The sequence below is a fragment of the Bombina bombina genome, chromosome 2, assembly GCF_027579735.1.
Source record: "Bombina bombina isolate aBomBom1 chromosome 2, aBomBom1.pri, whole genome shotgun sequence".
In the NCBI taxonomy this organism is placed as follows: domain Eukaryota; kingdom Metazoa; phylum Chordata; class Amphibia; order Anura; family Bombinatoridae; genus Bombina; species Bombina bombina.
This window is the reverse complement of record NC_069500.1, coordinates 798760214-798782851: the sequence shown is the minus strand read 5'-3', so window position 1 is coordinate 798782851 and position 22638 is coordinate 798760214. Positions and strand designations below refer to the sequence as shown.

Here is a 22638-nt window from a genome sequence, read left to right as displayed (position 1 = left end):
TAAAATGCAAGTCTGTCAAAAGAACTGAAATAGGGGGGGACAGTCTGCAGAGGCTTAGCTACAAGGTAATCACAGAGGTAAAAAAGTGTATTATTATAACTGTGTTGGTTATGAAAAGCTAAGGAATGGTAAATAAAGGTATTATCTTTCTTTTTAAACAATAACAATTCTAGTGTAGATTGTCCCTTTAATTTATTTAAGCAAATCCAAAGAATACAGCAATATAAGGGATTTGTTTGCATTTGTAAGAATCCAAATTCAGTTATACTTTAAGAAATTGTCACTGTAAAAAATCAAACAAGTATCAATATTTTTTTATATTTGTATTTGAAAAGAAATTAGATACACATGATGAGAATTTTTACTTCTTTATAATATAACTAGCAATTTGTCATTTATTTACTTCTCTTTTCTGTGGAAGTTATTATATTGGGCTCCATGTACTAAGCAGCGAATGCTGCTTTGGAGCCCTTGCAAAACAATCTTGCAAGGTCGTATGAGGTGGAAGAGGTACAACATGTTTGGAGTGATTGACAGGCCCTAGTTGAGAGCAGGCTTGGCACTGCACAAGCAAATACTTATGCAACAGTACATGGGGGAAGCGGATGTACAGTGTTCATCACCCACTCACTGTGAAGATAGTGGACATGTTCCTATGTCAGAAACCTTGTGCACCTGCAGTTTAGTACTGTACATGGTACCCATAAATCTTTCTTATTGCCCACAGGTTAGTACATGCAACCCATTAGACTTTCTTGTTGCCTGCAGATTTGTAAATGGGACTCATAAAGCTTTCTTGTTGCCCGCAGATAGTATATGGGACCCATTAAGCTTTCTTGTCCCTCGCAGATTAGTACAAGGGACCCATAAAGCTTTCTTGTTGCCTGCAGATTAGAACATGGGATCCTTAAAGATTTTTTTGTTTCCAGAAAAGTTTGCAGAATACAGGATCCCCTGGTGCTGAAATAGTAAAGCTTATATTAAACCTGACATATATTAAATTGGATTTTTCTTTTTTCATATAATGATTCTTCTATCATTTCCATCACGTGGCAGTCGACATGCTGTAGATGTATGTCCTTTGTGTTTTGTTCTTCTGTATTGACAATAGTTTCTTGCTGGAAATAAAATAACAAAATCATTGCAGTTATTTACAACACAAAGTTTATTCAATAATATGGACTACTACTGATCTACATTTCTTTTTTCCACACCAATATTAAAATATGCAGCAGCTATTTTTAAAGGGACAGTATGTACAGAATATTTTTTTAAAGGTATGGATATTAGTTTTTTAAGGTTTTTAAGTTATATTACATGTTTAACTATTGATGTTTCTTTATAGTTTATGGTGCCACCATGTTGTTGCTAAGTTATCATAGGTTAAAAAGGATAGGTATGATAACAAGTCCCTCAGCACTGAAACCTATGAAACCTATGCATTCCTGTGTCCCTTCATGCTCACATCTTAAACCCCACAAATTCCTTATCCACTTACAACCAAACTTCACCCAACATATCAGAGCAAAGCCAATATCTTCCATTAGATTTACACAAACAGTTATTGCCTACAAAATACTTCATAGTGTATATTTCTTTCATGTAATTGGCAAGAGTCCTTGAGCTAGTGATGTATGGGATATACAATCCTACCAGGAGGGACAAAGTTTCCCAAACCTCAAAATGCCTATAAATATACCCCTCACCACACCCACAATTCAGTTTTAGAAACTTTGACTCCTATGGAGGTGGTGAAGTAAGTTTGTGCTAAGATTTCTACGTTGATATGCGCTTCTCAGCATTGTTGAAGCCCGATTCCTCTCAGAGTACAGTGAATGTCAGAGGGACGTGAAGGGAGTATCACTTATTTGAATACAATGATTTCCCTAACGGGGGTCTATTTCATAGGTTCTCTGTTATCGGTCGTAGAGATTCATCTCCTACCTCCCTTTTCAGATCGACGATATACTCTCAATTTACCATTACCTCTACTAATAACTGTTTTAGTACTGGTTTGGCTATCTGCTATATGTGGATGGGTGTCTTTTGGTAAGTATGTTTTTTATTACTTAAGACACCTCAGCTATGGTTTGGCACTTTATGCATTTATATAAAGTTCTAAATATATGTATTGTACTTATATTTGCCATGAGTCAGGTTCATGTATTTCCTTCAGCAGACTGTCAGTTTCATATCTGGGGAATTTAAACATTTTAAGAAATTTATTTCTTACCTGGGGTTTAGTCTTTTTTTCAATTGACTACTTCTTGCTATTGCGGGTATTAGGCCCGTGGGTGCGTAACATGCTAAACTTTATTGCGTCATTCTTGGCGTGAACATTTTTTTTGGCGAGAAAAAAGACGTCTATGACGCAACTTCGTAATTTCCAGCGTCATATGTGACGCCGAGATCTTTCACACGGCGGCGTCATTAGTGACGCGAGTGTGTCATTTCCGGTTATTTAAATTTTTTTTCATTATTTCAATACCCCTTGTATGTTTGCCTCTTGCTTTTTGCTATCAGAGGCCTATGCTATTGCATTTTTTCCCATTCCTGAAACTGTCATATAAGGAAATAGATAATTTTGCTTTATGTGTTGTTTTTTTCTCTTACATTGTGCAAGATGTCCCAATCTGATCCTGCCTCAGAAGTTTCTGCTGGAACATTGCTGCATGACATCGGTTCTACCAAAGCTAAGTGCATTTGTTGTAAAATTGTAGAAATTATTCCACCGAATGTCATTTGTAATAGTTGTCATGATAAACTTTTACATGCAGATAGTGTTTCCATCAGTAATAGTACATTGCCAGTTGCAGTTCCTTCAACTTCTAATGTGCAGGATATACCTGTAAATTGTAAAGAATTTGTTTCTGATTCTATTCAGAAGGCTTTGTCTGCATTTCCACCTTCTAATAAACGTAAAAGGTCTTTTAAAACTTCTCATTTGGCTGATGAAATTTCAAATGACCAACAACATAATAATTTATCCTCTTCTGATGAGGATCTATCTGATTCAGAAGATCCTTCCTCAGACATTGACACTGACAAATCTGCTTATTTATTTAAAATAGAGTATATGCGTTCTTTATTAAAAGAAGTGTTAATTACTTTGGATATTGAGGTAACCAGTCCTATTGACGTTCAGTCTAATAAACATTTAAATGCTGTTTTTAAACCTCCTGTGGTTTCTCCAGGGGTTTTTTTCCCATTCCTGAGGCTATTTCTGATATGATTTCTAGGGAATGGAATAAGCCAGGTACTTCTTTTATTCCTTCTTCAAGGTTTAAAAAATTGTATCCTTTACCAGCAAAATCTATAGAGTTTTGGGAAAAAATCCCCAAAGTTGATGGGGCTATTTCTACTCTTGCTATACGTACCACTATTCCTATGGAAGATAGTACTTCCTTTAAGGATCCTTTAGATAGGAAGCTTGAATCTTATCTAAGGAAGGCCTATTTATATTCAGGTCATCTTCTCAGACCTGCTATTTCTTTGGCTGATGTTGCGGCTGCATCAACTTTCTGGTTGGAAAATTTAGCGCAACATGAATTGGATTCTGACATATCTAGAGTTATTCGCTTACTGCAACATGCTAATCATTTTATTTGTGATGCCATTTTTGATATTATCAAAATTGATGTTAGAGCCATGTCTTTAGCTGTATTAGCTAGAAGAGCTTTGTGGCTTAAGTCTTGGAATGCTGATATGACATCTAAATCTAGATTACTATCTCTTTCTTTCCAAGGTAATAATTTATTTGGTTCTCAGTTGGATTCTATTATTTCAACTATCACTGGGGGAAAAGGATTTTTTTTTGCCTCAGGATAAAAAACCTAAGGGTAAATCTAAGGCTTCTAACCGTTTTCGTTCCATTCGTCAGAATAAGGAACAAAAACTCAATCCTCCCCCCAAGGAATCTGCTTCCAATTGGAAGCCTTCCTCAAATTGGAATAAATCCAAGCCATTTAGGAAACCAAAGTCAGCCCCTAAGTCCGCATGAAGGTGCGGCCCTCATTCCAGCTCAGCTGGTAGGGGGCAGATTAAGGTTTTTCAAGGATTTTTGGATAAAATCTGTCCAAAATCATTGGATTCAGAGCATTGTCTCTCAGGGGTATCGAATAGGATTCAAAGTAAGACCTCCTGTGAGAAGATTTTTTCTCTCACGCATCCCTGTAAATCCAGTAAAAGCTCAGGCTTTTCTGAAGTGTGTTTCAGACCTGGAGTCTTCAGGGGTAATCATGCCAGTTCCTCCTCAGGAACAAGGTTTGGGGTTTTATTCAAACCTATTCATTGTACCAAAGAAAGAAAATGTATTCAGACCAGTTCTGGATCTGAAAATTTTGAATCGTTATGTAAGAGTACCAACTTTCAAGATGGTGACTATAAGGACTATTCGGCCTTTTGTTCAGCAAGGACATTATATGTCTACAATAGACTTGCAGGATGCATACCTTCATATTCCGATTCATCCAGAACACTATCAGTTTCTGAGATTCTCTTTTCTAGACAAGCATTAACAATTTGTTGCTCTTCCATTTGGCTTAGCAACAGCTCCAAGAATCTTTTCAAAGGTTGTGGGTGCCCTTCTATCTGTAATCAGAGAACAGGGTATTGCGGTGTTTCCTTATTTGGACGATATCTTGGTACTAGCTCAATCTTTACATACTGCAGAATCTCAATCGAATCAACTTGTGTTGTTTCTTCGGAAACATGGTTGGAGGATCAATTTACCAAAAAGTTTCTTGATTCCTCATACAAGGGTCACCTTTTTAGGTTTCCAGATAGATTCAGTGTCCATGACTCTGTCTCTAACAGACAAGATATGTTTAAAATTGGTCACAGCATGCCTGCACCTTCAGTCTCAGTCATTCCCTTCAGTGGCTATGTGCATGGAAGTTTTAGGTCTCATGACTGCAGCATCGGACGCGATCCCCTTTGCTCGTTTTCACATGAGACCTCTACAGCTTTGCATGCTGAATCAATGGTGCAGGGATTATACAAAGATATCACAATTAATATCCTTGAATCCCATTGTACGACTCTCTCTGACATGGTGGATAGATCACCATCGTTTGGTTCGAGGGGCTTCTTTTGTTCGGCCAACCTGGACTGTGATCTCAACAGATGCAAGTCTTTCAGGTTGGGGAGCTGTTTGGGGATCTCTGACAGCACAAGGGGTTTGGAAATCTCAAGAGGCGAGATTATCAATAAATATTTTAGAACTCCGTGCAATTCTCAGGGCTCTTCAGTTTTGGCCTCTGCTAAAGAGAGAACCGTTCATTCGTTTTCAGACAGACAATATCACAACTGTGGCTTATGTCAATCATCAGGGTGGGACTCACAGTCCCCAAGCTATGAAAGAAGTATCCCGGATACTTGCTTGGGCGGAATCCAGCTCCTGTCTAATCTCTGTGGTGCATATCCCAGGTGTAGACAATTGGGAGGCGGATTATCTCAGCCACCAGACTTTACATCCAGATCTGTTTTCTCAGAGGAAATGGCCAAGTGAGCCGAGAAACGCGTAGCAAATATCATTGTTACACATTGTCCACCTACTTGTATTGTAAGGATTTTGGTTTTACTAATGATTAAAGATTTGTTTTTTATCATTGTCTGCCATTCCTTGACAAGTGAGGTTCTCATTACCAAGCCGCTGCTAAGTGAAGTTCTGTTATCCTGATATGCTGTAAGGAGCCAGTGGATCTGTCTTCATCCACACCTGTAAGGAGAGAGCATACCGGAGGGAACAAGCTGGTTTGCTCTGATAACCAGTCTATTCCCACAAGCACACTGGTGTGCTCTGCGAAAGTATTGGCTTCTATCCGTGAGAAGAAGGAATTCGGTTCTGCCATTAGGGAGAGTCCACTGCTGACGGTTAAGAAAATCTTGAACTTTTTGGTCAAGTCAAAAGACTGTACATTATATAGTGGACTTTTACACTGGGACATTCGTTTTAATGAGGTGCCATTATCCATTTGAATCAACTAATTTTTATTTGTTTTTTAACATTCTTTATATTTGGTGATCATTTTTAGTTATACTAGCGCCCTCTGGTATTTGTTTTATTTTCTGGCCCTAGGAAAGGTCAAAAGGCTTCAGCTATTTCCTTGGCTTCTTGGTTGAAACTTTTGATTCATCAAGCTTATTTGGAGTCGGGTCAGGCCCCGCCTCAGAGAATTACAGCTCATTCTACTAGATCAGTCTCCACTTCATGGGCTTTTAAGAATGAAGCTTCAGTTTATCAGATTTGCAAAGCGGCGACTTGGTCCTCTTTACATACATTTACTAAATTCTACGGTTTTGATGTATTTGCTTCTTCGGAAGCAATTTTTGGTAGAAAAGTTCTTCAGGCAGCTGTTTCAGCTTGATTCTTCTGCTTTTGTTTTAAGTTTTTTTCTTTCATAAATGAAATAAACTTATTTTTTTGGGTTGTGGATTAATTTTTTCAGCGGAATATGGCTGTTTTTATTTTTATTCCCTCCCTCTCTAGTGACTCTTGAGTGGAAGAATCCACATCTTGGGTATTGATATCCCACATGTCACTAGCTCATGGATTCTTGCCAATTACATGAAAGAAAACATAATTTATGTAAGAACTTACCTGATAAATTCATTTCTTTCATATTGGCAAGAGTCCATGAGGCCCACCCTTTTTATGGTGGTTATGATTTTTTGTATAAAGCACAATTATTTCCAAATTTTCTTTGTTGATGCTTTCTACTCCTTTCTTTATCACCCCACTGCTTGGCTATTCGTTAAACTGAATTGTGGGTGTAGTGAGGGGTGTATTTATAGGCATTTTGAGGTTTAGGAAACTTTGCCCCTCCTGGTAGGATTGTATATCCCATATGTCACTAGCTCATGGACTCTTGCCAATATGAAAGAAATGAATTTATCAGGTAAGTTCTTACATAAATTATGTTATTGTTTTGTAGTAACTGCAAAGAGTATTTAAAGAGACATGCAACCCAAAATGTTTATTTCGTTATTCAGATAGTGCATAATTTTTAAATATTTACTATTATCAATTTTACTTTGTTCTTTTGGTATCCTTTGTTGAAGGAGTAATGCACTACTGGGAGCAAGCTGAACAAATCAATAAGCCAATGACAAAAGGCATAAATGTGCAGCCATGCAAGGTGGAGAAACATACATTGTAGGAAAGAGGCGTATCACCAGGAGGGGTGTGAGAACAGCTTGAAACTACATTGTAGTCTTGGTAGTAAGATGTACCACATTGTTGGTTATATTTGTTTGCTGCAGAATATTTGCAATACTCCAAGTGACACTTTTAGGCCTTGTTATTATTGTTAAAAATTATTATTATTAAATTGTATGCTTTGTGCACCATATTAAAAGTTTTTAAGATTGATTGATTTATATAGAACGCTTTACTTAGAGCTAATTGTAGCTCCATCAATTGTGAGTACGGAGAAAAAAGTGTGGGGAGTTATTTTACAAATACACAGATTTGCTCTATGGGGTCAATTTATTAAAGTCTGGCGGACATGATATGCTGTAGCGTATCATGTCCGCCAGACATCGCTGAATGCGGACAGCATACGCTGTCCGTATTCAGCATTTCACAAGCAGTTCTAGTGAACTGCTTGTGCAATACCGCCCCCTGCAGATGCAAGCAGGGGGTGTCAATCAGCCTGATTGTATAGGATCGGGCGGATTGCTGTAGCAGCCTCAGAAGTTGTGTATAAGTTAAGGAGCAGCGGTCTATAGGCCGCTGCTTCTTAACTCCTGTTTGTGGCGAGCCTAAAGTCTCGTGCGGAAACAGGGTGAATTGGCCCAATTCGGCCAATAATAAATTGACCCCATTGTGTTTTTTCTCCTTCTCTTTTTGAGGAAATATACTACAGAACTGTTAAAAACATCTGGGACTTTCTAACACAATGAAGAAAATTATTGTTCACAGGGCCATCTTTAATATTAAAGGGACACTGAACCCAAAATTTTTCTTTCATGATTTAGATAGAGCATGGAATTTTAAGCAACTTTCTAAGTTACTCCTATTATCACATTTTCTTTATTCTCTTGGTATCTTTATTTGAAATGCAAGAATGTAAGTTTAGATGCCGGCCCATTTTTGGTGAACAACTTGGGTTGTCCTTGCTGATTGGTGATCAAATTCATCTACCAATAAAAAAGTGCTGTCCAGAGTTCTGAACCAAGAAAAAAGCTTAGATGCCTTCTTTTTCAAATAAAGATAGCAAGAAAACGAAGAAAAATTGATAATAGGAGTAAATTAGACAGTTGCTTAAAATTGCATGCTCTATCTGAATTACGAAAGAAAAAAATTTGGGTTCAGTGTCCCTTTAACTGGACCCTGGGCAAACATTTTCTTGCCCCCCCATGCAATTTCGCGCTCCACCTCAACATCCCAAAAAACAACTAAATCAATTTATTTTATAATTGTTTTTAAATTATTAGCCCATAATTAAAAAAATATGAAATAAATTGCAATATGTGAAACTGTACCTAAGTAGTACTAATAAGTAGGGATGGGCGAATGTGTAAATTTCCGAATTCGAATGTTAGAACGAATGTTATTACCGAAATTCAAATTATAAATCCGAATGTTGATAAGAACGAATATTCTTAAAAATTCTAAAATCGAATGCTATTTACAGTTTTCGAATGTCACTTTCGAATTTAAATGTTTATAATTAAATTGAATGAACACATTTGAAATATCGAATTTAACATTCTATTTAACAAATACTATTCAGAAGTTCAATAGTTCATGTGGTACGGAGGGAATCTAGTAAATTGAAACATAATAGATACAAATATATCATTTTGAATGTTTCTATATAGAATATTGCATAATTCAAATATTAGAAATACTATTACAAACATAGGCCTAGATTTAGAGTTCGGCGGTAGCCGTCAAAACCAGCGTTAGAGGCTCCTAACGCTGGTTTTGGCCGCCCGCTGGTATTTGGAGTCAGTGATTAAAGGGTCTAACGCTCACTTTACAGCCGCGACTTTTCCATACCGCAGATCCCCCTACGCCATTTGCGTAGCCTATCTTTTCAATGGGATCTTTCTAACGCTGGTATTTAGAGTCGTTTCTGCAGTGAGCGTTAGAGCTCTAACGACAAGATTCCAGCCGCCTGAAAATAGCAGGAGTTAAGAGCTTTCTGGCTAACGCCGGTTTATAAAGCTCTTAACTACTGTACCCTAAAGTACACTAACACCCATAAACTACCTATGTACCCCTAAACCGAGGTCCCCCCACATCGCCGCCACTCGATTAAAAATTTTAACCCCTAATCTTCCGACCGCCACCTACGTTATACTTATGTACCCCTAATCTGCTGCCCCTAACCCCGCCGACCCCTATATTACATTTATTAACCCCTAATCTGCCTCCCACAACATCGCCGCCAGCTACTTAAAATAATTAACCCCTAATCTTCCGACCGCAAAGCGCCGCCACCTACGTTATCCCTATGTACCCCTAATCTGCTACCCCTAACACCGCCGACCCCTATATTATATTTATTATCCCCTAATCTGCCCCCCTCAACGTCGCCGACACCTGCCTACACTTATTAACCCCTAATCTGCCGAGCGGACCGCACCGCTACTATAATAAAGTTATTAACCCCTAACCCGCCTCACTAACCCTATCATAAATAGTATTAACCCCTAATCTGCCCTCCCTAACATCGCCGACACCTACCTTCAATTATTAACCCCTAATCTTCCGATCGGAGCTCACCGCTATTCTAATAAATGTATTAACCCCTAAAGCTAAGTCTAACCCTAACACTAACACCCCCCTAAATTAAATATAATTTTTATCTAACGAAATAAATTAACTCTTATTAAATAAATTAATCCTATTTAAAGCTAAATACTTACCTGTAAAATAAATCCTAATATAGCTACAATATAAATTATAATTATATTATAGCTATTTTAGGATTAATATTTATTTTACAGGCAACTTGGTATTTATTTTAACCAGGTACAATAGCTATTAAATAGTTAAGAACTATTTAATAGTTACCTAGTTAAAATAATAACAAATTTACCTGTAAAATAAATCCTAACCTAAGATATAATTAAACCTAACACTACCCTATCAATAAAATAATTAAATAAACTACCTACAATTACCTACAATTAACCTAACACTACACTATCAATAAATTAATTAAACACAATTCCTACAAATAAATACAATTAAATAAACTAGCTAAAGTACAAAAAATAAAAAAGAACTAAGTTACAGAAAATAAAAAAATATTTACAAACATAAGAAAAATATTACAACAATTTTAAACTAATTACACCTACTCTAAGCCCCCTAATAAAATAACAAAGCCCCCCAAAATAATAAATTCCCTACCCTATTCTAAATTAAAAAAGTTACAAGCTCTTTTACCTTACCAGCCCTGAACAGGGCCCTTTGCGGGGCATGCCCCAAGAAGTTCAGCTCTTTTGCCTGTAAAAAAAAACATACAATACCCCCCCCCCCAACATTACAACCCACCACCCACATACCCCTAATCTAACCCAAACCACCCTTAAATAAACCTAACACTAAGCCCCTGAAGATCTTCCTACCTTGTCTTCACCATACCAGGTTCACCGATCCGTCCTGGCTCCGATATCTTCATCCAACCCAAGCGGGGGCTAGACATCCACTGAAGAAGTCCAGAAGAGGGTCCAAAGTCTTCCTCCTATCCGGCAAGAAGAGGACATCCGGACCGGCAAACATCTTCTCCAAGCGGCATCTTCTATCTTCTTCCATCCGGTGCGGAGCGGGTCCATCTTGAAGCAGGCGACGCGGATCCATCCTCTTCTTCCGATGTCTCCCGACGAATGACGGTTCCTTTAAGGGACGTCATCCAAGATGGCGTCCCTCGAATTCCGATTGGCTGATAGGATTCTATCAGCCAATCGGAATTAAGGTAGGAATTTTCTGATTGGCTGATGGAATCAGCCAATCAGAATCTAGTTCAATCCGATTGGCCGATCCAATCAGCCAATCAGATTGAGCTCGCATTCTATTGGCTGATCGGAACAGCCAATAGAATGCGAGCTCAATCTGATTGGCTGATTGGATCAGCCAATCGGATTGAACTTGATTCTGATTGGCTGATTCCATCAGCCAATCAGAAAATTCCTACCTTAATTCCGATTGGCTGATAGAATCCTATCAGCCAATCGGAATTCGAGGGACGCCATCTTGGATGACGTCCCTTAAAGGAACCGTCATTCGTCGGGAGACATCGGAAGAAGAGGATGGATCCGCGTCGCCTGCTTCAAGATGGACCCGCTCCGCACCGGATGGAAGAAGATAGAAGATGCCGCTTGGAGAAGATGTTTGCCGGTCCGGATGTCCTCTTCTTGCCGGATAGGAGGAAGACTTTGGACCCTCTTCTGGACTTCTTCAGTGGATGTCTAGCCCCCGCTTGGGTTGGATGAAGATATCGGAGCCAGGACGGATCGGTGAACCTGGTATGGTGAAGACAAGGTAGGAAGATCTTCAGGGGCTTAGTGTTAGGTTTATTTAAGGGTGGTTTGGGTTAGATTAGGGGTATGTGGGTGGTGGGTTGTAATGTTGGGGGGGGGGGTATTGTATGTTTTCTTTTACAGGCAAAAGAGCTGAACTTCTTGGGGCATGCCCCGCAAAGGGCCCTGTTCAGGGCTGGTAAGGTAAAAGAGCTTGTAACTTTTTAAATTTAGAATAGGGTAGGGAATTATTTATTTTGGGGGGCTTTGTTATTTTATTAGGGGGCTTAGAGTAGGTGTAATTAGTTTAAAATTGTTGTAATATTTTTCTTATGTTTGTAAATATTTTTTTATTTTCTGTAACTTAGTTCTTTTTTATTTTTTGTACTTTAGCTAGTTTATTTAATTGTATTTATTTGTAGGAATTGTGTTTAATTTATTTATTGATAGTGTAGTGTTAGGTTAATTGTAGGTAATTGTAGGTAGTTTATTTAATTATTTTATTGATAGGGTAGTGTTAGGTTTAATTATATCTTAGGTTAGGATTTATTTTACAGGTAATTTTGTATTTATTTTAACTAGGTAACTATTAAATAGGTATTAACTATTTAATAGCTATTGTACCTGGTTAAAATAAATACCAAGTTGCCTGTAAAATAAATATTAATCCTAAAATAGCTAAAATATAATTATAATTTATATTGTAGCTATATTAGGGTTTATTTTACAGGTAAGTATTTAGCTTTAAATAGGATTAATTTATTTAATAAGAGTTAATTTATTTCGTTATATGTAAATTATATTTAAGTTAGGGGGGTGTTAGTGTTAGGGTTAGACTTAGCTTTAGGGGTTAATACATTTATTAGAATAGTGGTGAGCTCCGATCGGAAGATTAGGGGTTAATAATTGAAGGTAGGTGTCGGCGATGTTAGGGAGGGCAGATTAGGGGTTAATACTATTTATGATAGGGTTAGTGAGGCGGATTAGGGGTTAATAACTTTATTATAGTAGCGCTCAGGTCCGCTCGGCAGATTAGGGGTTAATAAGTGTAGGCAGGTGTCGGCGACGTTGTGGGGGGCAGATTAGGGGTTAATAAATATAACATAGGGGTCGGCGATGTTAGGGCAGCAGATTAGGGGTACATAGGGATAACGTAGGTTGCGGCGGTTTACGGAGCGGAAGATTAGGGGTTAAAACTGTAATGCAGGGGTCAGCGATAGCGGGGGCGGCAGATTAGGGGTTAATAAGTGTAAGGTTAGGGGTGTTTAGACTCGGGGTACATGTTAGAGTGTTAGGTGCAGACGTAGGAAGTGTTTCCCCATAGGAAACAATGGGGCTGCGTTAGGAGCTGAACGCTGCTTTTTTGCAGGTGTTAGGTTTTTTTTCAGCTCAAACAGCCCCATTGTTTCCTATGGGAGAATCGTGCACGAGCACGTTTTTGAGGCCGGCCGCGTCCGTAAGCAACTCTGGTATCGAGAGTTGCATTTGCGGTAAAAATGCCCTACGCTCCTTTTTTGGAGCCTAACGCAGCATTTGTTTTAACTCTCGATACCAGAGTTAAATTTATGGTGCGGCCAGAAAAAAGCCCGTGGAGCGTTAACAGCCCTTTTACCGCCGAACTCTAAATCTAGGCCATATAAATTAGAATTTTTCTAATTCGAATATTGCATATTTCGAATATTACATTTAAAGAAAGCATAAGAAATACTATAACAAATATAAATTCGATATTTCGAAACTAATATTTTCGAATGTAATCGTAAAATTTGAAACCGAATATTCGAAAATCGAATGTTAGAATGTTATGTAAACATTCAAAATTCGATTCGAACGAATGTGTTAAAATTCATTTCATTTTTCGAATGTTGCAAAACATTCGTCCATCCCTACTAATAAGTAAATATATAAATTCCTCCGATTCATTTAATATGCTTTTGAATGTGATTCTGGTGTGAGGTTAGCTGGTTAAAGAGATTTAGGGCAGCCAACAGCAGCAAAGCATGGTAAAGACTGATTAGGAAGCATGGAGGTGCAGACAAATATAAGTTTACTGACTGGAACAGCAGAACTACTATGGGAAGCTGTAAAATCTGAGACAGAGAGAAAAAAAAAACTATAAAAATAAACCTTAATGTGTGAAGTATCAGCATGACACTATACATCAGCCACAGCAGCACATGTCACTTCTTTGCTAGGAACAAGTTCCCTCTTACCTTGCACTAGACAATGCTGCATGAGGGAGGGGCATGTGTGCACTCACTTATTCTTCCCACTGACACCTTTCTACAAAGCACTGTTCCCCTAACAAACTTCAGTTAGTTGATCTTAGGGCCACAGCAGAAATAGCAGGGCTAAGGGGACCAGCAGACTGGATGCTGTCTGCCCAAGGCTGCATGGATACAGTGCGAGATGGGTCACACAGCCTCAAGACGGAAGAAAGTAGTGTGCGCAGTTGCACAAATGCTCAAATCCTCATGTGCCTGCTGCACCAGCTTTCTGCTGCATGCGCCTACAGTCAGCCCTACCCTGAACAATCCCCACCACCAGAGCAGTTACCTGGTAACAGTGGTAACCCCAACAGGACCTTTTCTGATGCAGTGGGAATGGCTGGATGACGAGTTAGGGCTTAGCATTCAGTGCTGCACAGTGCACATCTAAAACAGCACATGGCAATAGCTTGGCATGTCACATGACACCGGCACAGTCTGACACAGTTTCTTACAAATAAATATAAGCAGAGAACTTTTGACTGTGACAGTATTGGCTCTGACTGTGTGTGTTCCCCATGTCACATGACAGCAGTCTGGCATGACTCTTGGGCCCCTCAACAAAGACTGGGCCCTGGGCAGCTGCCCCTTTTGCCCTGTGTTAAAGACAGCCCTGATTGTTCAGATGAAGGATCTACTTATTGCACATTGGGTGTTTGAACATATTTTCTTTCATACAGGAGGTGAGAATACACTATCCATTACTCCTGAGAATTACCCTTCCCTGCCACTAGGAGGAGACAATGATTCCTAAATCCCAAGAGCTCTATAAAACCACTCCCACCTTACAAGAAACTAGCCTTGTCTTTACCTCTGCTGTAGGAAGGTGAAGAATGAAGATGTGCAGTTTCTTTGGTGAGAGGGGTTCTTAGATTCCCCTCAGAGGGCATTGTTTGTTGGGGGAATGTATTTAGAGTGTGGTTAGTGGCATAGCTTTCACCTGTTAGGAATTAGTCACAAGCCTTTCACAGGTGTCACAGGGACCTGTCTTTTGCCTCCTCCTGTTGGGTCATTTATATAATCCTAATCCAGCTCCAGATGATATTTGTCAGCACTGGTTTGGCTTCCTACAGGTTTCGTCCGGTAATAGTGTGCCTATTGGTAAGTAGTATTTTTTTTATTATATTGGAATTCTATAAGCCTCTTTAGGTTATTTTAATGTGTATTTGTCATATATTTTAGTTATATGTATTTTGGTAATTCCCCTTCAAATTTTTATGTAATGGGCGTACATTTTTAACCCGCTCCAAGGATTCACACATACATTTCTTTCATATAGGTGGTGAGAATCAACAATCCATTACTCCTGGGAATTACTCTTCTCTACCACTAGGAGGAGGCAAACATTCCCAAACCCCAAGAGCCCTATAAAACCTTCTCCAGTCTTTACTTTGCCTCTACTGTAGGTGGTTGGAGAATAAAGATGTGCATTTGATTCTTCAGAGAGTGGGATTTTTAGTCTATATTCAGGCCCAGTAAACCTTCCATAGTTGGTCACAGGGACTTGTACTTTGCCTCCCTTTATGGATCTACAATATACTCCTATTCCATTACATCTGCTGATATGTTTCAGTACTGCTCTGTCTGTCTGCTGCTTGTTTGCTTGTGGACAAGTGTCTATTTGTAAGTATCATTTCTTAACATTTAGTCACTCTATAGCTATGCTATGGGAGCTTTTTAAGTGTATATATATATATATATATATATATATATATATATATATATATATGAAGCAAAAAGAGAACAAAAAATGAAGGCGCTAAAATAAAGGAGATAACAAAAATGCTAAGGGTGTAGCCAAATAATCTCTCAAAGATTTCCAGAAATTAGGCTATTTCAAGCAGCTCAAACCCCAATATAGGTATTATTAGAAGAGAACCTTCTAAAATCCTAGATTATATGTGTACAAAGAGAACAGAACAGGGTTAAATGGCGCTACACCTGGTGTCAAAGAAATATATAATATAGGATATATAACTATATCAATATGGAGAATATTAGAAAGATGGTGAATGTTACCATTAATAGGTATCTAATAGTGGATGTCACAGTGAAATTTAAATATAATTTTATCAGAAAAATCTCATGCAGTAGGTATTCAGTTTTAATCCTATGTCAAATATAAATTAATAATCAATTGTCAACGGAGTGATGTGACGACACAAAAATATAATTTGACACAAAAAATATATGACAATAATAAAGTCCCAAAATGTCCAAGTTTTGAGCAAATATGGAATAGAGTTGTGCATAGAACAACGGTTCATTTAAATATCCAGTGTAGATATAGATTCAAGGTGTGCTTAACACTTTTATAGGTGTATAACTTTTATAATCCTAGTGGTAATCTTCTAAAATGACTACAAGAAGTTACCCCAATCTGATGAGGTAAGTGATGATCTCAGGATAGGGGTGTGCTGTTTAGACCGGCCCTTTAGGAATAGGATTAGATCTGTGGACTGCTGGTTCTTTCTTGCCAAGCTTCACAGAATTCCACTATTATTTCTCCATTGTTTCCTGGGTTATGGTAAAAACTCAAGTGGTCCCAAATGTCTCCCAATGATGAGTATAGAAATGGAACAAAGCTGCAATAGTGTTATACCATTTAAAACAAGTATTTATTGCACATACATATATAAAAAACCTGCTTACATTTAAAAACCTCAATGTCATATGAGATAATCTTTACTTAAAGAAGTACTAATTGCTTTAGAAATAGAGGATTCTGGTCCTCTTGATACTAATTCTAAACGTTTCGATAAGGTATTTAAATCTCCTGTGGTTATTCCAGAAGTTTTTCCTGTTCCTAATGCTATTTCTGAAGTAATTTCCAGAAAATGGGATAAATTGGGTAATTCATTTACTCCTTCTAAACGTTTTAAGCAATTATATCCTGTGCCGTCTGACAGATTAGAATTTTGGGACAAAATCCCTAGAGTTGATGGGGCTATTTCTACCCTTGCTAAACGTACTACTATTCCTACGTCAGATGGTACTTCGTTTAAGGATCCTTTAGATAGGAAAATTGAATCCTTTCTAAGAAAAGCTTATCTGTGTTCAGGTAATCTTCTTAGACCTGCTATATCATTGGCTGATGTTGCTGCAGCTTCAACTTTTTGGTTGGAGACTTTAGCGCAACAAGTAACAGATCATGATTCTCATAATATTATTCTTCTTCTTCAGCATGCTAATAATTTTATCTGTGATGCCATTTTTGATATTATCAGAGTTGATGTCATGTTTATGTCTCTAGCTATTTTAGCTAGAAGAGCTTTATGGCTTAAAACTTGGAATGCTGATATGGCTTCTAAATCAACTCTACTTTCCATTTCTTTCCAGGGTAACAAATTATTTGGTTCTCAGTTGGATTCTATTATCTCAACTGTTACTGGTGGGAAAGGAACTTTTTTACCACAGGATAAAAAATCTAAGGGTAAAAACAGGGCTAATAATCATTTTCGTTCCTTTCGTTTCAACAAAGAACAAAAGCCTGATCCTTCATCCTCAGGAGCAGTTTCCGTTTGGAAACCATCTCCAGTCTGGAATAAATCCAAGCCTTCTAGAAAGGCAAAGCCTGCTTCTAAGTCCACATGAAGGTGCGGCCCTCATTCCAGCTCAGCTGGTAGGGGGCAGGTTACGTTTTTTCAAAGAAATTTGGATCAATTCTGTTCACAATCTTTGGATTCAGAACATTGTTTCAGAAGGGTACAGAATTGGTTTCAAGATTAGACCTCCTGCAAAGAGATTTTTTCTTTCCCGTGTCCCAGTAAATCCAGTGAAAGCTCAAGCATTTCTGAATTGTGTTTCAGATCTAGAGTTGGCTGGAGTAATTATGCCAGTTCCAGTTCTGGAACAGGGGATGGGGTTTTATTCAAATCTCTTCATTGTACCAAAGAAGGAGAATTCCTTCAGACCAGTTCTGGATCTAAAAATATTGAATCGTTATGTAAGGATACCAACGTTCAAAATGGTAACTGTAAGGACTATCTTGCCTTTTGTTCAGCAAGGGCATTATATGTCCACAATAGATTTACAGGATGCATATCTGCATATTCCGATTCATCCAGATCATTATCAGTTCCTGAGATTCTCTTTTCTGGACAAGCATTACCAGTTTGTGGCTCTGCCGTTTGGCCTAGCTACAGCTCCAAGAATTTTTACAAAGGTTCTCGGTGCCCTTCTGTCTGTAATCAGAGAACAGGGTATTGTGGTATTTCCTTATTTGGACGATATCTTGGTACTTGCTCAGTCTTTACATTTAGCAGAATCTCATACGAATCGACTTGTGTTGTTTCTTCAAGATCATGGTTGGAGGATCAATTCACCAAAAAGTTCATTGATTCCTCAGACAAGGGTAACCTTTCTGGGTTTCCAGATAGATTCAGTGTCCATGACTCTGTCTTTAACAGACAAGAGACGTCTAAAATTGATTTCAGCTTGTCAAAACCTTCAGTCACAATCATTCCCTTCGGTAGCCTTATGCATGGAAATTCTAGGTCTTATGACTGCTGCATCGAACGCGATCCCCTTTGCTCGTTTTCACATGTGACCTCTTCAGCTCTGTATGCTGAATCAATGGTGCAAGGATTACACAAAGATATCTCAATTAATATCTTTAAAACCGATTGTACGACACTCTCTAACGTGGTGGACAGATCACCATCGTTTAATTCAGGGGGCTTCTTTTGTGCTTCCGACCTGGACTGTAATTTCAACAGAGTCTCACAGGTTGGGGAGCTGTGTGGGGATCTCTGACGGCACAAGGAGTTTGGGAATCTCAGGAGGTGAGATTACCGATCAATATTTTGGAACTCCGTGCAATTTTCAGAGCTCTTCAGTCTTGGCCTCTTCTGAAGAGAGAATCGTTCATTTGTTTTCAGACAGACAATGTCACAACTGTGGCATACATCAATCATCAAGGAGGGACTCACAGTCCTCTGGCTATGAAAGAAGTATCTCGAATTCTGGTTTGGGCGGAATCCAGCTCCTGTCTAATCTCTGCGGTTCATATCCCAGGTATAGACAATTGGGAAGCGGATTATCTCAGTCGCCAAACGTTGCATCCGGGCGAATGGTCTCTTCACCCAGAGGTATTTCTTCAGATTGTTCAAATGTGGGAGCTTCCAGAAAGAGATCTGATGGCGTCTCATCTAAACAAGAAATTTCCCAGGTATCTGTCCAGATCCCGGGATCCTCAGGCGGAAGCAGTGGATGCATTATCACTTCCTTGGAAGTATCATCCTGCTTATATCTTTCCGCCTCTAGTTCTTCTTCCAAGAGTAATCTCCAAGATTCTGAAGGAATGCTCGTTTGTTCTGCTGGTAGCTCCGGCATGGCCTCACAGGTTTTGGTATGCAGATCTTGTCCGGATGGCCTCTTGCCATCCGTGGACTCTTCCGCTACGACCAGACCTTCTGTCGCAAGGTTCTTTTTTCCATCAGGATCTCAAATCCTTAAATTTAAAGGTATGGAGATTGAACGCTTGATTCTTGGTCAAAGAGGTTTCTCTGACTCTGTGATTAATACTATGTTACAGGCTAGTAAATCTGTATCCAGAGAGATATATTATAGAGTCTGGAAGACTTATATTTCTTGGTGTCTTTCTCATCATTTTTCTTGGCATTCTTTTAGAATTCCGAGAATTTTACAGTTTCTTCAGGATGGTTTAGATAAAGGTTTATCCGCAAGTTCTTTGAAAGGACAAATCTCTGCTCTTTCTGTTCTTTTTCACAGAAAGATTGCTAATCTTCCTGATATTCATTGTTTTGTACAAGCTTTGGTTCGTATAAAACCTGTCATTAAGTCAATTTCTCCTCCTTGGAGTTTGAATTTGGTTCTGGGGGCTCTTCAAGCTCCTCCGTTTGAACCTATGCATTCATTGGACATTAAATTACTTTCTTGGAAAGTTTTGTTCCTTTTGGCAATCTCTTCTGCCAGAAGAGTTTCTGAATTATCTGCTCTTTCTTGTGAGTCTCCTTTTCTGATTTTTCATCAGGATAAGGCGGTGTTGCGAACTTCTTTTGAATTTTTACCTAAAGTTGTGAATTCCAACAACATTAGTAGAGAAATTGTGGTTCCTTCATTATGTCCTAATCCTAAGAATTCTAAGGAGAAATCGTTGCATTCTTTGGATGTTGTTAGAGCTTTGAAATATTATGTTGAAGCTACTAAGTCTTTCCGAAAGACTTCTAGTTTATTTGTTATCTTTTCCGGTTCTAGAAAAGGCCAGAAAGCTTCTGCCATTTCTTTGGCATCTTGGTTGAAATCTTTAATTCATCTTGCCTATGTTGAGTCGGGTAAAACTCCGCCTCAAAGGATTACAGCTCATTCTACTAGGTCAGTTTCTACTTCCTGGGCGTTTAGGAATGAAGCTTCGATTGATCAGATTTGCAAAGCAGCAACTTGGTCTTCTTTGCATACTTTTACTAAATTCTACCATTTTGATGTATTTTCTTCTTCTGAAGCAGTTTTTGGTAGAAAAGTACTTCAGGCAGCGGTTTCAGTTTGAATCTTCTGCTTATGTTTTTCATTAAACTTTATTTTGGGTGTGGATTATTTTCAGCAGGAATTGGCTGTCTTTATTTTATCCCTCCCTCTCTAGTGACTCTTGCGTGGAAAGATCCACATCTTGGGTAATCATTATCCCATACGTCACTAGCTCATGGACTCTTGCTAATTACATGAAAGAAAACATAATTTATGTAAGAACTTACCTGATAAATTCATTTCTTTCATATTAGCAAGAGTCCATGAGGCCCGCCCTTTTTTTGTGGTGGTTATGATTTTTGTATAAAGCACAATTATTCCAATTCCTTATTTTATATGCTTTCGCACTTTTTTATCACCCCACTTCTTGGCTATTCGTTAAACTGAATTGTGGGTGTGGTGAGGGGTGTATTTATAGGCATTTTGAGGTTTGGGAAACTTTGCCCCTCCTGGTAGGAATGTATATCCCATACGTCACTAGCTCATGGACTCTTGCTAATATGAAAGAAATGAATTTATCAGGTAAGTTCTTACATAAATTATGTTATATATGTATATTTATGTATATATATATATATATATATATATATATATATATATATATATATATATATATATATATATATATACATATATGTATATACTGTATATATATATATATATATATATATATATATATATATATGTATATATATGTATATATATATATATATATATATATATATATATATATATATATATATATATATATATACAGCGCATATGAATAGACTGGTCCGGTCGCCAATGGGAAGTAAAAATTCTTGCGGGCAAGTAAAATTTACAATTTACCAGCCCGGCTGGCGATCTCACCATTGGCAGCTTTGCACTATTTTTTGGGGGGCATAATGTGTTGTATCTTTTTTTTCATACTGCAGCCACACTATTTCCCGCACTATTTTTTTTACAGCAGCGCCTTAATACTAAATACTAGCGCAGCGCATTAATTCCATCTAGCTTGTGCAGCGCATTAATTCCATCTAGCTTGCTTGTCCGTTGTTAGTGATGTCACATCAGGGCGTACTATATTTTTAGGGAGCATACGCACTTTTATTTGGGAGCATTGATACAAGCTGGTGTTCCAGATCACATTGATGTCACAGCAAAGCTCCTCGTTAATGGCAGGCGCTTTATGTTTTGTGGGGCACCTTGTTAGCGAGGTTGCAGCTGATGCACAATTTTGTATGGACTACAATAGCAGCAGAAATAATGAAAGAAAGTGCTGCTCAGGTTTGCATTACTGTGAACCATCAAAGAAGAAGGTAGATGATGCAGAAAAGAGAGAAAGGGCCAGACAATATTAAAAGGAAAAGAGAGAGAGACAATTCAAAGACAGCTGAATGATTAATAATAAGGGGGAAAGAGAGAGTGGCTTGTGTACAACAGCTCAAAACAGGTTATGCTATGTAGAGTATGCCAGGCATTTTCAAACGGAATGCATTTGTGGAAGGTTCCAGCACAATAAAACTTGAAGGTATTCGATCACATGAGCTTTCATCAGGCATCTGTGGAGTGTCCAGTGTGAGTCAAACCGAAAATTAAAGCAGACTGAAACACCTGCTGGACAGGCAATCGCTACCATGACAAAGGCACAGACAGAGAAACTAAAACTACTGTTTCGCAATGCTCATCTCCTTGCCATTAAATCGAGGCCTTTCTCTGGCTTTCCAGATTTGTGCAAGTAAGTAAAGTGTATGTTTTTATTTGTTTGGCTTTTCCCTAACTGTGTGCTTGGTTTATATTACTTTTTTATATCCCAAATGCTAATTTTTATCTCTTGACTATTTTGTTTCTACAGACTTGACAAAATGAAGGGTTTGGATGTGGGAGATATCTATCTTAATGCCATATCAGCACGGTCATTTGTACACTTTATTGCACAGGAAGAAAGAAAACATACAAAAACAAAATATGCAGCTGCCAAGTTTGTTGCAGTCTTGTGTGATGGTTCAGTTGATAGTGCAGTGGTGGAGGAAGAAATTATTTATGCTAGATTTGCAATAGAAGGCAAGGTACACACAAGATTTGTGGCTTTGCAGTCAGTTGAAAAGGCTGATGCTGAAACAATTTCTCAGGCAGTAAATGCAGCAGTTACACAACACCTTGACCAGTCATGGAAGAAGAAACTAGTTGCAATAGGCACAGATAGAGCAGCAGTGATGCTGGGAAAAAATGGAAGAGTTGTGCAGAAGCTAAAAGGACAGAGAAAGCATGTTGTTGCAATTCACTGCATGAGTCACCGCTTGGAGCTCAGTGTCAGGGACACAGCAGCCAATAATGAGAGTCATCAGAAGTTAAAGGATCTACTTCTAGGGTTATATATATATATATATATATATATATATATATATATATATATATATATATA

The 22638-nt window shown here is 38.2% G+C and overlaps 1 protein-coding gene across 1 annotated transcript in view; it reads right to left on the bottom strand.

Moving 5' to 3' along the window:
* Nucleotides 1-980: 980 nt before the first annotated feature.
* The window catches only part of LOC128647289 (uncharacterized), a 340270-nt gene continuing 318612 nt past the window's right edge, over nt 981-22638 (bottom strand). Inside the window, exon 12 of the mRNA XM_053700082.1 lies at nt 981-1118. Coding sequence (XP_053556057.1) covers nt 981-1118 — 138 coding nt within the window. The remainder of the gene's footprint in view (nt 1119-22638) is intronic.